Below are 16,279 nucleotides of genomic sequence, written 5' to 3' on the forward strand. Positions count from 1 at the left end.
TTGAGAAACTTCCCTAACCCATCCAGGTAAACCAGTTGTTCTTATACCTCTTCCTACCCCACTGGGCACAAATAACATGTTTAGGTTTCTTCCAGCAGCCTGGAGTGCCCTGAAGGTAGGGCTGTAGCTTCACTTGTATCTCCAGAAGCCCTAGGGCGGTGCTTGGTACATGGCAGACCCAGCTTGGTAACTTTTGATTGAATGACTGACCGATAGTCAAATTGAGAGATAAGATGTATCAGGAAGTAATGTTACAGGGCAGTATTTGATAACAGCAAGTGCCAGTGAATGTTGCACATACTGGGCCTACAGGAATTCAATGAGGTCTAGGTATGGCTGGGACAGGTAGAGAACTTTAAACATAATGATAGTAATAAAAAGTATCTTCCTTTGAATGGAGTTATATAATTTTGTAAAAGATAAATTTCTTTTTTAATTGTTTGGGGCTTTTAAAAACTTAGTAGTTGTGTGCTGAAGGAAGTTAATTTATCAGAAGTTTACAAAATGAGTAAATTTCCTGTGGATAACTAATTATAGATGCTCAGTAATTAAAATTTTTTTTCCTTCTGCTATTTCTCTCCTTGAATAGATGTTCTGTAATTGATGGCAAAATGACCAATAATTAGGAATCAAGAAGGGAAGAGAAGATTGTCAGCTACTAAATATTTGTGGGTTGATCCTAGAGAAAGAATGTGTTTTATTATGATGCCAGCCTCTGTTGATTTGTAGTATTTATTTTTTCTCTCATGTCAAAAGTTTAGTAATCAGAATCTTTAAGGGCTTAAGTAGAACTTTTATTTTTTACAGACTATTCTTTTAAAAGTTGAATTTAATGAGACTCAAACCTTGAACTATCGTTGACCCTAGCTGAAAGGGAAAAGAAAAAATTCGTTGTGTGTGGTAAATAGAAATACTGGTCTGGATCTAAGAAAATAAACATTATCATGATTTCTGTTTCTATTCAAGTTTCTGTTGTTGTGCCAATTTTATGACTCTCTCTGCCCTTATTTTTCTAAAGGTCACTTCCATTGTACAAGTCTTCCGAATTATTAAATTTCCCAAATAACTGTAATCCAAAGAGCCTTTTATCAGTAGCACTAAAAAGAGAAATGCCAGTTCATAAGGAGTTCTCTGTGAGCTTCTCCCTGATCTCTGTATTAGCATTTGGCTGTTAATAAATTTGTCTCTTAGAGATTCATTTCTGCTATTTGTGGGCCTGATTTAAAAAGCTAGAAACTTTTTTTTTTTTTAAGTAGGCTTCATGCCCAGCACAGAGCCCAGTGTGGGGCTTGAACTCACAACCTTGAGATCAAGACCTGAGCTGAGATCAAGACACGGACACTTAACTGACTGAGCCACCGAGGTGCCCCCAAAATCTAGAAACTTTTTAAAAAATAGTTAAATCTTGTTCTTGTTCTCCATGTACCACTGATAGTGATAAAGCCACAGGACCAATTCTTGAGTCCTTACTGGGCTGTATCCACACAATAGCATATGGTAAACCAATACATTGTTTGGGAATGGTAAATTATATGATAGAGTTTTTTTTGGTTGAGTTTTTTCTCTTAAGTTTGATTTAGGGAGAGAAAGTGGATTTTCCTTGGGTATACACTATAGTGGTGGTAGAAAACAATCCAGAATTGTGCAGGGTGAGTAGGAGGAGATGTAAACACTTGTTTTTGTCCCCCCAAAATAGACAACATGCATGAAATTAAGAGAATATTCTTTTTTTTTTTTTAAATGTTTTTTTTCAACGTTTATTTATTTTTGGGACAGAGAGAGACAGAGCATGAACGGAGGAGGGGCAGAGAGAGAGGGAGACACAGAATCGGAAACAGGCTCCAGGCTCCGAGCCATCAGCCCAGAGCCTGACGCGGGGCTCGAACTCACGGACCGCGAGATCGTGACCTGGCTGAAGTCGGACGCTTAACCGACTGCGCCACCCAGGCGCCCCAAGAGAATATTCTAAAATCTTTGAATCTGGAATGAATAGAGTAGTAAGGGGGAAAGGTGGGGAGGAAGGACTGGTAGATTAAAGACATTAGGGTTTCAGTAAATATGTGTGAATTTGCTATTCCTGGAAATTTGGGAATAAATGAGCTATTCAGCTGTGTCTATATGTCCGGGAGAGTACAGATAGTTTTCTTTTGCCGTTATTTTTGAGGGACCGTCTGGTAGAAGGTACAACCAAAGGAGGCCCTTTGTGAGTTTTCTTTGAGGCTCAAGGAGTTGAAAGACACTGGAATGGGAATGATAGACTGGGTCCTGTGTGCGTGTGTTGACTGTGCCTTGGAAATGGCTGGGAGACCGGAAGGTTTGTTAAGGAGGAGTGGTGAGAGCTTTTGGAGGAAAGATACCACGGGCTGTATTGGGTAGCAGTGGAGTGAGGCAGAGTATGTGGGGGGAGTTAGGCAGAAGGAAGGCAGCTGACCTTTTTTGAGGACTTACTGTGTGTGTTAGGCACTGCCCTAACGTATCTTCGGTTATTTAATCCTACCAAGAGGTCTGAAATGCAGATATTTTCTCTGTTTTATACATAAAGAAATGGAGACACAAAATGGTTGTATTACTTACCCATGATAACATAGCCCTTAGTAGTAGACTGGGATTTGAACCTAGATCTGCCTGAATCCAGAACCATTTCTCTCTCTCAGTGTGGTGTTGAAAAGAGTTGAAATAGGGCAGGTGGACGGCACGTGTTTTTTCAGTCCTCCGCGCTGGATGGGGTGTGCTGTAGTGCCAGGTCCGGTCTTGGGGGTCATATAGGCTGGGTTCATGAAAATCCTGGTCCTGCCGCTTCTTACCTGTGTAATCTTGAGTGGATTCCCTAACCTTTGTGAGCTTTGGCAACTTCATCCATGAGGTAGGGTTAATGATACAAACAAACCCCTTCGTGTTGCTTGGATGTTAAAGTGAAATAATGTCTGAAGCTTTAATGCATGTTACTTCCTGTCACTTCTTTTTTTCCTTTTAGAGCCATCTTATCATCTCTGGTAACATAGGTCTACACAGGTCTCTTTCGTATGGAATTTGGTCATGTTCTCTTTTTTCTTTTTTTTTTTTAAATTTTTTTTTTTCAACGTTTATTTATTTTTGGGACAGAGAGAGACAGAGCATGAACGGGCGAGGGGCAGAGAGAGAGGGAGACACAGAATCGGAAACAGGCTCCAGGCTCTGAGCCATCAGCCCAGAGCCCGACGCGGGGCTCGAACTCACGGACCGCGAGATCGTGACCTGGCTGAAGTCGGACGCTTAACCGACTGCGCCACCCAGGCGCCCCATGTTCTCTTTTTTCTAAGAAGGTTATATTTTGTTTCTTTCACTTGGAACGATCCATATTAATTAAAAACAATCTGCCAACAGAGTCTTTCCTTTTTCCCTCCCACCTAATCAAGAATTGTGTGAAATTTCTAAGGCTTTTTGTCCCTCCTCTTTCTCCCTGTCTGGATTCCTTGGGACTGACATCATAGACATGGAGGAGTCTCTGACCTTTGAAAATTCTTGACAGCCTTAAGTGTTGTGGTTTTCCAGTGAGTTTTGGGAGGAGTTGGAGGGGACTCAGACACAGCTGTAGTGCATCACTGGAACCGGGAGAGGGTATAATGTAAGAACGTGGACGCTTTGGGGGAACGTGGCAGACGAGAAAATGTAGGGTCAGTAGTTTCTCAGACATTTTAACATAGCTCTGTTATCTATAATCGGTATTTAATTTGGGGTCATTTTTCTCTGTTACTAAGTAGTTGGGCCCTCAGACCATGCAGACCGAATGTAATATTAGTCTGAGTTAAACAGTGTTTAAGGAAGAGAAATTTGTTGCAAATAAGATCATATAACAAGCACATGTCTTTACAATGACCACTGTTTTAGATTTACCTGTTTACAACACTGATTATCTGATTATCATCCATTCTAGTGTGTGTGTGTGTGTGTGTGTGTGTGTGTGTGTGTGTGTGTGTGTGTGGTGGAAACAAATGTGTAAATAAATACAAGTACTCTGGTGTGATAAATAATATAATAGTGGTAGAGTACCAGGTGCAGCAGCAAGGAGGGAGTGGGCAACTTAAGTTGGGAAGCCAGAGAATGTTTTGAAAATAAGGTAGTACTGAGTTAGTCTTATAGAAGAGATAAGAATTCACCTGCTAGGCCATAAGTCATTCCAGGCAGAGGGGACAACATAGGCAAAGGAACTGAAATGTGAGCACATGGTGTACTTGGGGAACTACCAGCACAGAAAGGGGAATGGTGGCAGGTGAATAAGGCAGGAGGGTCAGGGAGAGCCAGATTGTGAAGGAATCTTAAGTTTTAGTCATTGAAGAAGTTAGAGCAGTGAGATATAATACATATTCACATTTTAGATTGACCAGCCTCCATAAGCAAGCAATGCCTGGAGAGAGGAGGAGGGAGAAATTAGGAAGCTGTTTCCTGGAGTGCAGGTTATGAAAATCTGAGAGAGAATAAGAGTTGTAGCTTATGGAAAGTGTGGGATGGATCGGAGAAATTTTAAAGGGAAAATGAGTAGCACTTCATAATGAACTATTTGTCAGTGAGGATAAAGTAAGAGAGAAGTCCAGGGTGGCTCCCAGGCTTTTGTGATTGGATGATGGGGGGAGGGGCGATGGTACCATTTGCTAGAATAGGCATACTGGAAGAGGAGTACTTTGGAAGGGGGAAGGACAGAGATGAGAGAATGAGATTTTTTTTTTGTTTAAAAAAAATTTTTTTTAATCTTTATTTTTGAGAGAGAGAGAGAGACAGAGTATGAGCAGGGGAGGAGCAGAGAGGGAGACACAGAATCCAAAGCAGGCTCCGGGCTCTGAGCTGTCAGCACTGAGCCCGACGCAGGGCTCAAACTCAGGAACCGTGAGATCATGACCTGAGCCGAAGTCGTACGCTCAACCGACTGAGCCACACAGGCGGCCCCTGAGATCATGTTTTTATGTGCTGTGTTTGAAGGGCATGTAGGAGGTGAGGTGGAGAGTTTGGGGCTGTGAATACGTTTAAGGTCATCAGCATCGAGTGCTGAGGGGCATGAATGATGTTTCTGGTGGAGGTGATATAAAATGAGATGAAGGCCAGAGGTAGAGCCTTGGGTGCACTCACCCTTGGTGCAGGCACAGGAAGAGGAGTCCACGAAGGTGACCAAGACACAGAGCCAGAGAGGCAGGAAGAGTGACCAGCGTCAAGTGCTACAAAGAGAGAACACTTCAGATAAGCAGTAAGGGTGATTGTGATGACCTTACTGTAAGTCAGTGCCACTCACTCTCCTTCAGTAGAAGCACATTTTGGCAGGATGAGCACTGCACCTAAGGTGAGGAAGTGGCATCAGTGGATGTCGTCGCTCTTAAGGAGTTGTGCAGGATGGAGGAGAAGAGCAACCGGCAGGTGGGGACAGGGGAGGAAACACGAAGGAATCCCTCTCGCCTTGTTTCATAATTTTTTTCTGTGAAGTCAGAGGCAAGATCACATGTCAGGAGTAAGGGAGGTGATGAGGATTGGGTAGGAGAATGGTGGAGGTGTGGGTCAGTAGCCGAGAAGATGGGTTGACTTGTACCAAAGTCAAGCGGAGACAGCAGTGTTTCATTGAAAGTAATGAGACTGGATACCATTAATTTGTAGTTGGGTTGCCCTGCATGGTTATGTGATCTCGTCTTGCTCAGGAACCTCAGATAGCAGAGAAGTTGAATGGGAGAGCCATCCATATCGGGCCAGTGAACTAGACGGACAGCAGAACTAGGCTTTTACAGGAAAATAAGTGATTGGTCTTTGGGTTCATATTCAATTAGGCAAGAAGGGACAAAGTAGCATCTATCCATTTTTCTTCATCGCTACTGCTGTCATCCTAGTCCAGCTCACCATCACGTCTTTGCAATAATTTCCCAACTAGTTTCCTTAAATCCGTGTGTTCCTTCCACATTCTTCTTCTCACTACAAACCAGGGAGATCTTTTGATATTTCAGATCTGATCATGCCCAGTCCCTACTTCCAACCCTTCAATGGCTTCTCGTTACTTTTAGGATAAAATCTCAATCTTTAACAGGGTCCACTAGGCCTCTCCTAATTCTCATTTTGTACCATTCTCACCTCTGTGTTTCTTCCTACTACAGAACGTTGAGCCAGGTTTCCTCTGCTTGGGGTATTCTTTCTTTCCCAGCTTGTCTCCAATTTCTACTCATTCTTTGGTCCTTAGATGTAATAGCACTTCCTTGGGAAAGCTTTTTCTGACTCCCTGTAAGAGATAATACCCATTTCCTGGGCATTTCTTTATTATAATCTTCTATGAAATTTTGTGGGTTTTTTTTTTTCCCCCTCCAGACTAGAATCTTTGTGAGGATAAAGATTGTATCTATCTAGTTCATTGTTGTGTCTCTAATCCTGACCATAGCGTACCTAACACATAGTAGGCACTCCATGATTTTTGTTGAATTAGTGAATAAGGTGAATAAGGAATTGGATGTCTTAGTCTGAGGTGAGGATATCTTGAATTAAGAGAGCAGGTTTAGTAGTGGAGAGGGAAGGCTGGAAGCAAGATGAGGTTGTAGCCAAAGTAAGGTGTTGGAAGTTGAAAGTACAGAGGTGCAGTAATTTTAGGAGATGGCAGGGTCCAGGACTGGGGCGTTGGAGTGGAGATGGAGGTCTTTGCATTTGATGAGATTATGAAACTCTCTGGCACAAACGTTGGATGGATTGTGCAGGTGGGTGTCAAAATTGCTGAGGAAAACGGTAGGATTTAAAGTGAGAGCAATATTAGGCAGGAGTCTAGGTCTTTAATAAATATGAGCGAGAGGCTCAGCCCTTTCATAGAATTCAGTGGGTAAGAATCAGGGTCGTTTGGGGTTCAGTAATGCCACAGTGCCTTGGGAGGCAGTGTGGTGCAGTAGAGAGAGCGTGTGTCCAAAATATCTGGGTTCAGACTTTGGGCAACCACCTGACTTTTTAAGCCTTATATTTGTTTATTTGTAAACAACCCATTTTTCTGTGAAGAAATGCTTTCTCTAATCCTTTTCTATGAAAATGCCATCATTCTTGGGAATAGATTTTATTGTTCCAGAGAAGAGAACAAAGGCCATTATGTGAAAGTTACAGAGGGAGGTGGGCTGGTGATTTAGTTTAGAAAAGCGTTTTCTCACAATTAGAGTTGTCCAACAATAAGATGGACATGTGGCAAAGGAATGAGTTCTCCATCAAAGCTTGTATCGATGTGGAGGCGGGCTGATTTCTCTGTCAGAGACGTGATAGAAGGGTTCCTGCATGGGGGCAGACACTGGATTACGTAATCACTAGTCTTGTCCACTTGGAGGATTGGCGGGTTTTGACCCCAGTTGAGATTTGTCTATACATGATTCAATCAACAGATGTTTGAGTGCCTCCTCTGCTTTGCGTGAAAGTTTGGAAGCCAGTGTTTTCTTTTTTTCGTTCCTGTGTGCTGAGACAGAGCCCAGGACTGTGTGTCTTAGTCTGTGTTGTGGATATTTCCCATTTGGAATTTGAGAAGCGCAAGCCCGGTGTTGCTGGTGATGTAACAAAAGCTACTGTCCTCACCTGGTGGGTGGGGTTAGGGTGGAGTCTGTGGCCGCACCTGGAGGCATCAAGTACAACAATGTGCTGCCAAGAAGTTTGGTTTAGTGATTTGAATTTTTTAGCAAGTAACTCTAGATAACCGTTGGATCTCTACATTACTTTCCAAAACTAATTTTTGAAAAGAATGACCTACTATGTTGGCAAATGAGATCTGTAATGCCATGGCATGGCATTGATGGTTTTCACTGGTTTCTTAGTCACAGGAGCCTGTGTCTGGCTGGGTGGGAAATTGCCTACACGTGTGTGGCTTAATCAACTCTTGTCTCTTATTGCTGACTGCCGTTTGTGTGTTTATTGTACATCTCCCACATTCTTTCAGAAAGTTATTAGAGTGGCTTTCCTAAGTTCCTTTGCATATTTTTTTTTTTTAAGAGAGAAAATTGAAATTCATTTTGCTGCTCTGGTCTTGGTTTAGCATTAGTCATGCTTTTAAGTTATTTGGGCTGCACCCATCTCCTGTGACCTTTGAGACAAGGACTAAAATGGTCTTGGAGAAGAAATTCTTCTCTGTATCAGGGGAGGGGGAAGCCACTCATTCATTTATGAATTCTGAAGGGATTTAACTCTTAAGTATAAATTGTAAGAAACTAATTATAACTTAACAGTTTGAATTTGAGGTATGTTGGGCCAAAAGTTCCTTATGCATTGGCAGCCTTTTCTCACAATTGTGATACTGAAGTGGAAGGAAATTAGACATTGATAATATGTAGACCGAAAGAGAATGTCAGGATCATGTCAGGCTGTAGTGAACTGAAGTTCATTTTTTTTAACCCTGGAAAGGATCTTAGAGGTCATCAAATGCAAGTCTAGGATATACAAGAGGCAATTGAAACCCTGTAAGTAATTTGACCAAAGCCACCCAGCTAACATACACAGGTGTAGGTCAAAATCATACGATCCGAGGGTGGTGGAAGTAGTAACAGAAAGGAGAGTTTCTGAAACTTGGGAAGATGGATTAGGACCATCTAGAAATAGAGGGATTATATGAAGCATGAAGGACCCTGGAATTTCTTATCTGCTAACTTAAGCCGAAAATTGATTGGTTTGGTGGTGGCTGGTGTGGAGGTTCACTGAGTCATTTAATCATTTACTCATCAGGCATTTACTGACTGCCTACAATATTGTAGGTGCTGTGCTAAGTGTTGGGGCTACAAATACGAATAAAACACGCCCCTGCACTCATGGATCTCTTGTACTACTGGAATCGTACAAGAGAGAATACTTTGTATTTTGCCCTCTCTCTCAAAAAATTCGGTGTCACCAAGTTAGTGACCTACTGGCTTTATGACCCACAAATCATCGCTGTTTATTTGCCTTAATATTTCTAAGGAATGCAGAAAATCAGGATCTGATCATGCCACTGAACAAGCTGTGTCCTGGGGTAAGGGGCGTTTGAAGAAAAAGTATCTGAGTCACCCTTAGACTTCAGGTTGTTTAGGAGAAGATGTTTCTGAAGAGAGTCACCCGAGTCACGTTTTACCTTTGAGAATTCTACTTTTGGCCTTCCCCAAAAAAGCAAGGGATTGGTGCGTGTGGTAGGACAGGTGTGTTATGGTTACTGTAGGAACAAACCGTCTTCTCCAGAGAACTAAACCTGTCTACTGTGGCCAAATTTGGTTAGAGATTGTTCTTCACTTTGTTATTGCTTCCGCAGCTGGGACTGCCAACTTCAGAGGAATGTGGATTGGTGCCAGGCTATCAGGTCAGGGACATAATTTCTGCCAAAGTCAAGTCTGAAAGAGGAGATCTTTTTCAGGTGAACTTATTTGGTTCATTTGTCCTGGGTGGAGAAAGGCATGTTTCCTGGGTTCATGAAGTCAATGGACAAAAATGAACTCTGTGTACCTTTGGGATCTCTACTCTGCTTTGTGTAATAGCTTATTGTTTCATTTTGAGTAGTTTTAGCTGTCAGTTTGCTCCTTCCGTGTCCACAGCCAGGCTCAGAACACTAGTCAGCTCTAAAGTTATTCAGTGTATAGTATTCATTCAGCAAATATTTACTGAGGGCCTGTATGCCAGGCACCGTGCCAAGTGATACATGATGAGGATACATTAGTGAACAAGACACACAAGCACTCAGCTTTTAAGAAACTTAAATATTAGAGGAGGAGACTAGACAGCAATGAATTAAAATAATTTCAGGGTATAGCAAATGCCAGGAAGGAAATAAACAAGGTGGGGAGTTCTTCAGGGTGGGTAGTCTGCTGGTTCCTTCTATTAGTTTGGGTAAGCAAACTGATGGAGGGAAATGGAATACTCTAGAAAGACAGAAGAAAAGCATTGAGAGTGACATTAAGTTTTGTGATAAATTTAGTAGTTAAGAAATTAATGGGGAATTAGGAAAGTAAATGTTGCTCTTCATAATAAATTCAACTGAAATGAATGAGGCAGGATAGTTTCCCCATTTGGTTAGGAAGCTGCGGAAATTGGGCTGTGATCATCCTGTCTCAGTGTAATATGAGCCTTATGTGTTTATTTCCTCCTCAGGTGGAGGGCTGAGTTTTGATCTATGTCCACCCTATCTCAGCTGCCTGAAAGTACTTAATGATCACATGACCCTGGACATGGATGCTGTCCTGTCGGATTTTGTCCGTTCCACAGGCGCAGAGCCTGGGCTGGCCCGAGATCTCCTGGAAGGTAAGGAGTCATGAGGGGAGAATGAGAAGAAAGTAAAAGACTATAGTGGGGGCGCCTGGGTGGTTCAGTCAGTTAAGCGTCCAACTTTGGCTCAGGTCATGATCTCAAGGTTTGTGAGTTCGAGCCCTGAGTCTCTGTGCTGACAGCTCGGAGCCTGGAGCCTGCCCTCCCCTGCTCACACACTCTCTCTCTCTCTTTCAAAAATAAACATAAAAAAATAAAACATAAATGAATAAAAGGCTATTGTTAGGATGACTTGGAACAGTTTAAAGTGATCCGAAAGGTACTTTGTGTATGGCAGGCCTTACATTTAAGTTGCTTCTGATGACTTTGTGTATGACTCACCATAATTTTAAAATGCAAAATCCCCTTTTTACCTTGAATTTTGGGGGTGGCTTTCTCCACTGTCAATTTGTGCTATGGTAATGCAAGTGAAATTTTATATTAGTCCACTAAGAGCGTAATTCTAGATCTGTAAGGTTTCCTCTTTATAAAAATGACTTTTGGGTTTTTGTATTTGGAATCATCCATGGTTTTGTTTCTTTTCTTCCCTAATTTGTATAGATGGTTCTTTGTAGAGTGAATTAAGTTAATGTTTTCATTTTGCTGCCTTCGTTTACTTATATCTATATATACCCATAAATGTGAACATTCTAGACTTTAAGATCCTCAAGGCTTGGAATCATGTCAGTAGGATCCTTTGCTTAGAATCATAATTAACAGATGTTTTTTGACGATGGAAATATATAATGATACAAATGGGTAAGCCTGTGGAGGAAGGGGCAGGTTAGGTTGTTAGCCTTAGCAAGGTGTGACAATTTGACATTTGCTTCTACCTGCTAATTAGGAGATGGAAGGTCTGGGTTTAAACTCCAGTATGCTAATTCAGGATGACTCTGCCCTTGACTGGCATTTTCAGTTTTATCTCCTGCCACCTACTTATGTTTCAGCCTGGCCCCACTTGTCACCTTTCCCTGGTCACATTGTTTTTGAAGTCTGCAGTGTCTCTTCCTCCTTTGTTCTCCCCAAATTCTCCTCATCCTCCAGGATTCAGCTCAAAGGCTTCCTCTTCCTTTTGTAACATGTGTTGAATGCTGTCCGCATTCAATATGTGTGAGGTACTTGAGATAAGATTATTTTATTCTTAAAGTCACTCTGCATTATGGGTTTTATTATCCCACTTTACAGTTTTAAAAACTGAGGTTCAGAGAAGTTAAGGAGGATCTGAACTCAGACAATCTGGTTTCAGCTCTTCACAATTATGTTACAATTAATATTGATGTAATCCCCCCCACCCCGCTGCACTTTCACTTACTCGCGTGTGCACACACACGCGCGCACACACACACTTCTGTGTTATGAAGGAAAAGTTGAGGGGGTAGTATGGAAGTATAAGAGAGAAACCTAATTTAGATGTAGGATACAGAAAGGCCTTTCTGAGAAAGTGACATTTGAGCTCAACCCGGAAGAGCGTGTCAGGGTAGCAAGGCAAAGGGATGGACGAGAGAGTGTCGATACAGAAGCTTACGCAAGGACCCCAAGGTGAAAGAGAGTTTGGCACGAGGTAGGAGGAGTGGAGCAAGAGTGGTAGGAAATGAGTAGAGAGGCAGGAAGCAGAATACGGGGGCCTTTGTAGACTGTAGTAAGAAGTTTCCATTTCATTCTGTGTTCAGTGGGAAGCTGGTGAAGCGTTGTAGTCAGGGGAGTGACATGATTGGATTTGAGCTTTGGGTGAAGGCTATAGAATGGATCGGAAGATGGCCAGAGAAGTGGTCGACCCAGTTAAGTCTGTTGCCACAGTTGAGGTGGGAGATGATAGTGGTGCTGTGGTGGCAGTAGAGAGAGAAGTGGATGGATTTAAGATAGGATTTCGAAGGGAAATCAAAGGGCCTGATCCTCATTTTTCCCCCTGCCTTTGTCTTTCTCTCTTGATTTTTCTTTAAAAGCTAGCTTTGGTTGTAGTGTAAAGAACGGATTTGAGAGGGGAGATATTAGCAGAAGAGAGACTAGCTGAGCCCCTCCCAAAGACCAGGGGATGATCATGAGATGTGCATGGGACAGTGACAATACAGATGGGCAAGAAAGAACAGATTTTGAGAGATGTGTCATGAGCGCAAACATTGACTAGGTAGTGAGGGAAGAGGAGTCGGGTTTGAGTAGTGAGGAGCTGAAGACGAGGCCAGTTTCTGGCCTGGAGGGCTTGTGATGCCATTACGGATTTGGGGAATATAGAAGGAGACGAAGCAAGTCTTAGGAAGGAGGATGATGAAGGGGGGGTGCCTTCGGTTGGTGGCTCAGTCAGTTGAGCATCTCACTTTGGCTCAGGTCACGATCTTGCGGTTGATGAGTTCGAGCCCTGCCTCGGGCTCTGGGCTGACAGCTCAGAGCCTGGAGCTTGCTTAGGATTCTGTATCTCCTTCTCTTTCTGCCCCTCCCCTGCTCATGCTCTGTCTCAAAAATAAATAAATGCTTAAAAAATAAATTAAAAAAAAAAAAAGGAGGAGGATGGACATTCAGTTTTGGACAAGCTGATTGTTAGGAGGATCTGATTTTAAGGAGTCTACCACAGAGTTGGAAATGCAGAGTCAGTGTTCAGTACGGTGTTCTGTATTTCCAACTGTGTGGTAAACCTTCATTCGTTCATTTGTTGAGTCAGGAAAAAAGTCGTCATTCTTCAACAAATATATATTGAATACCTACTATGTGCCAGGTTCTAGGTGCTTGAATAAAACAAAACTGGCCTTATATTATAGCAGGAAACACAGTCAATAAATAATAAACATGATAACCAAGTCATTGGAAAGTATGTTATAAGGTGTGAAGTGCTATGGAAAATGATAAGGGAAATGGTGAGATAGGTTGTGATTTTTACTTGGGTAGTCAAGGCAGGCCTAATTAAGAATGTGACATTTGAACAAATACCAGAAGGAGATGAGGAGTTGTCTGTGTAGAAAAAATTGAGGAAAGAGCCTTCTAGGCAGTGGGGATAGTTGGTGGAAAGTCTAAAGGTGGGAGCAGTCTTAGCTGTTTGTAGGAACGGCACAGAGGCCAGTATGACTGACGCAGTGTGAGCAAAGGGAGTTGGAAGAAATAGTGAATGTAATGGTTCAGAAGTAAATTCATTAGGCATTAATGATTCATGCAGCTTAACTGGAGAATTATAATATCAAGACATCACAGCAACAGCAATAAATACATATATAAAGCTTTCTGTGTACCAGGGCTTTTAATTCATTTATCTTCATAACAGCCCTGCATGGAATCATCTCCATTTTCATAGTCAGGGAAATTGAAGCACAGAGAAAAACCTGGAAAAGTAGGCCAGGTCATAGAGGCGCCTGCGTGGCTCAGTCGGCTGAGCGTCCAACTTCGGCTCAGGTCATGATCTCAATGGTTTGTGGGTTCGAGCCCCATGTTGGGCTCTGTGCTGACAGCTCAGAGCCTGGAGCCTGCTTCGGATTCTTTGTCTCCTTCTGTCTCTGCCCCTCCCCCGCTCACACTGTGTCTCACTCTGTCTCCCAAAAATAAATAAATGTAAAAAAAAAAAAAAAAAAAGTAGGCCAGGTCATAGAAAGCCTTGAATGTCCGACACAGGAGTCTAGAATTTATTCTGTAGGCAGTGGCAAGAAATTCGCGATTTTGATTGTGGAACTGAAATGATCAGAATTGTGCTTTAGGACGCCTGGGTGGCTCAGTCGTTAAGCATCTGACTTTGGCTCAGGTCATGATCTCATGGTTCATGAGTTCAAATCCCACATTGGATGAGCTCGTGCCCCACATCGGGTGAGCTCGAGCCCCGCTTCAGGTGAACATGAGCCCACTTTGGGTAAAAAAAACCCACGAGCCCCCACTTCAGGTGTGCCCTGGTTCATTCTCTCTCTCTCTCTCTCTCTCTCTCTCTCACTCTCTCTCCCCCCCCTCCCCCCACACACCCACCCTTTGCTCACTTGTGCCCTCTCAACAACAAAAAAAGAACTGTGTTTTAAAAAGATTAATCTCATGGGATACTTTAGAGTGGATTGATGGGACACTGGGTGATAGGAATTGAATTAAGCGGGTAGCAGATGGAATAGAAGAGAAAAAAGTGTGAACGATTATGTCTTAATGTGATTTATTGAGTAATACAACTGGAGAAAGCAGCAGAAAAATCTATTATGACAAATCTACCATTTAGGGTCTTTTCTTCAGTAGAGTAGTGATTCTTAAATTTAGGGGCAGTTAACAATTCCTTTTGGTAAGCTGATGACAGCTGTCAGGTCCTTCTATAGAAGAATGCACATACACAGTTTCAGATGGTCTAGGACGTCCTAGAGCATGTCTAGGCTAAGAACTCTCTGGATCTCAGAACTAAGAGACCTGGGCTTTCGTTGTACTTGTCCCTGGTGCAAACTAGCTCATTCTTTCTTTAGGCTTCTTCTGTGTTAGCTGTCAAACAAGGTCACTAGGTCTGCGTGGGCCCTTTCAGTCCAGAGACAAAGTGTCAGTGCTCACAGAGCTGACTTAGCAAATAGACAACAAGTAAATAAATAAATTGTGATACCGCACAGTGAAGTGTTAATGAAGAAAATTAAAGCAGGGTAAGGATTGGGAGAATGATGGACACGCTCATGAGCACATGCTTGCTAGTTTTGAAAAGCTGGTTTGAGTGATCATTCTAGGTCTTTCCTCAATCTCCCTATACTCTGAGCACCCAGTTCCCTTTTTGCTTTGTCTCCTGCCAGGAAAGAATTGGGACGTGAGTGCCGCCCTCAGTGATTTTGAACAGCTACGTCAAGTTCGTGCTGGGAACCTGCCGCCACCCTTTAGTGAAGGGAGTGGTGGCTCCAGGACCCCTGAAAAAGGGTTTTCTGATAGAGAGTCTGCCCGCCCTCCCCGGCCCACCCTACAGCGGCAGGATGACATCGTTCAAGGTACTGGGGTAACTGAGGGGGTGTTTCTGTAGATGGAGTAGAAAGGAAGAGAGGGGACTGCTGAATGGAGTCATCCTTTGGAAATGACCCTATTCCTCCCCTGCCAAACTGAGGTGGCCTCAGTGTGTCTCGGTGCATTATGGGGATTACCCTGTATGAAGGTACCGCACTGTCTCACTGCATCTTGAATATTACTCTGTAGTAAGGCCCTTTGCAGATACTGGGAGAGAACTAGAGGAAGGAGAACAATCTAGTTGTTGTGATAAGGTACATAAAGGTAAAATTTAAAGGATTATGGCCATTTACCTCTTTGGTTAATATTTGTCAGTGTCTATCAAAATTTAAAAATGCATGCGTACTCTGACTCAATTTGATTTCTAGAAATTTATCATATATGTGTATGTGCATGTGGGCATATATATATGTCCTTTAAATAAATATATACATGCATACATAAATAGACACATACACATATGTAGCATAAAGCTTGGAAATGAAAGCTTGAAAAAAAAGGACAAGTTAAAGCTTGAAAACAGCCTTTAATGTCCATTAAATAAATTAAAATCTTCTATGTTGTGGAGTACTCGGCAGCCATTGGAAAGAATTAAGTAGAACTTGATGTGCTGTTTTTGAAGCATCTCTAAAATCTACTAAGAGAGGTAAGATGTAGTAGAGTTATATGGTGTGTTCTTGTTAGTGTTTTTTTAAATGATTTTAAATTTTTTTTTTTCAACGTTTATTTATTTTTGGGACAGAGAGAGACAGAGCATGAACGGGGGAGGGGCAGAGAGAGAGGGAGACACAGAATCGGAAACAGGCTCCAGGCTCTGAGCCATCAGCCCAGAGCCTGACGCGGGGCTCGAACTCACGGACCGCAAGATTGTGACCTGGCTGAAGTCGGACGCTTAACCGACTGCGCCACCCAGGCGCCCCTAAAATGATTTTAAAAGCTGTATGTGCTTCTGTGTGCATAAAAAATTCTAAAAGGATCCAAAAGTTTGCTTCGGGGGAAGGGATCAGAAATTTTGAATATGAGGGAGATTTCTTTGTAATACTTTGCACCTATTGATGGTATTTTGATTTTTTACCATGGGCTTATGGTACTTTTTATTTTTTTATTTTATTTATTTTTATTTTTATTTTTTGGTACTTTT

At 42.4% G+C, this 16,279-nt stretch overlaps 1 protein-coding gene across 1 annotated transcript in view; it reads left to right on the forward strand.

The window, feature by feature from the left end:
* OTUD7B (OTU deubiquitinase 7B) overlaps positions 1-16,279 on the forward strand; it is a 52,077-nt gene that overhangs the window by 20,800 nt on the left and 14,998 nt on the right. Inside the window, exons 2-3 of the mRNA XM_047084982.1 lie at positions 10,066-10,215; positions 14,937-15,125. Coding sequence (XP_046940938.1) covers positions 10,131-10,215; positions 14,937-15,125 — 274 coding nt within the window. The 5' untranslated portion in view covers positions 10,066-10,130. The remainder of the gene's footprint in view (positions 1-10,065; positions 10,216-14,936; positions 15,126-16,279) is intronic.

The sequence above is a fragment of the Lynx rufus genome, unplaced genomic scaffold, assembly GCF_022079265.1.
Source record: "Lynx rufus isolate CCGP_SWC_20201006 ecotype Redwood Valley unplaced genomic scaffold, mLynRuf1.p SCAF_2, whole genome shotgun sequence".
NCBI lineage: Eukaryota > Metazoa > Chordata > Mammalia > Carnivora > Felidae > Lynx > Lynx rufus.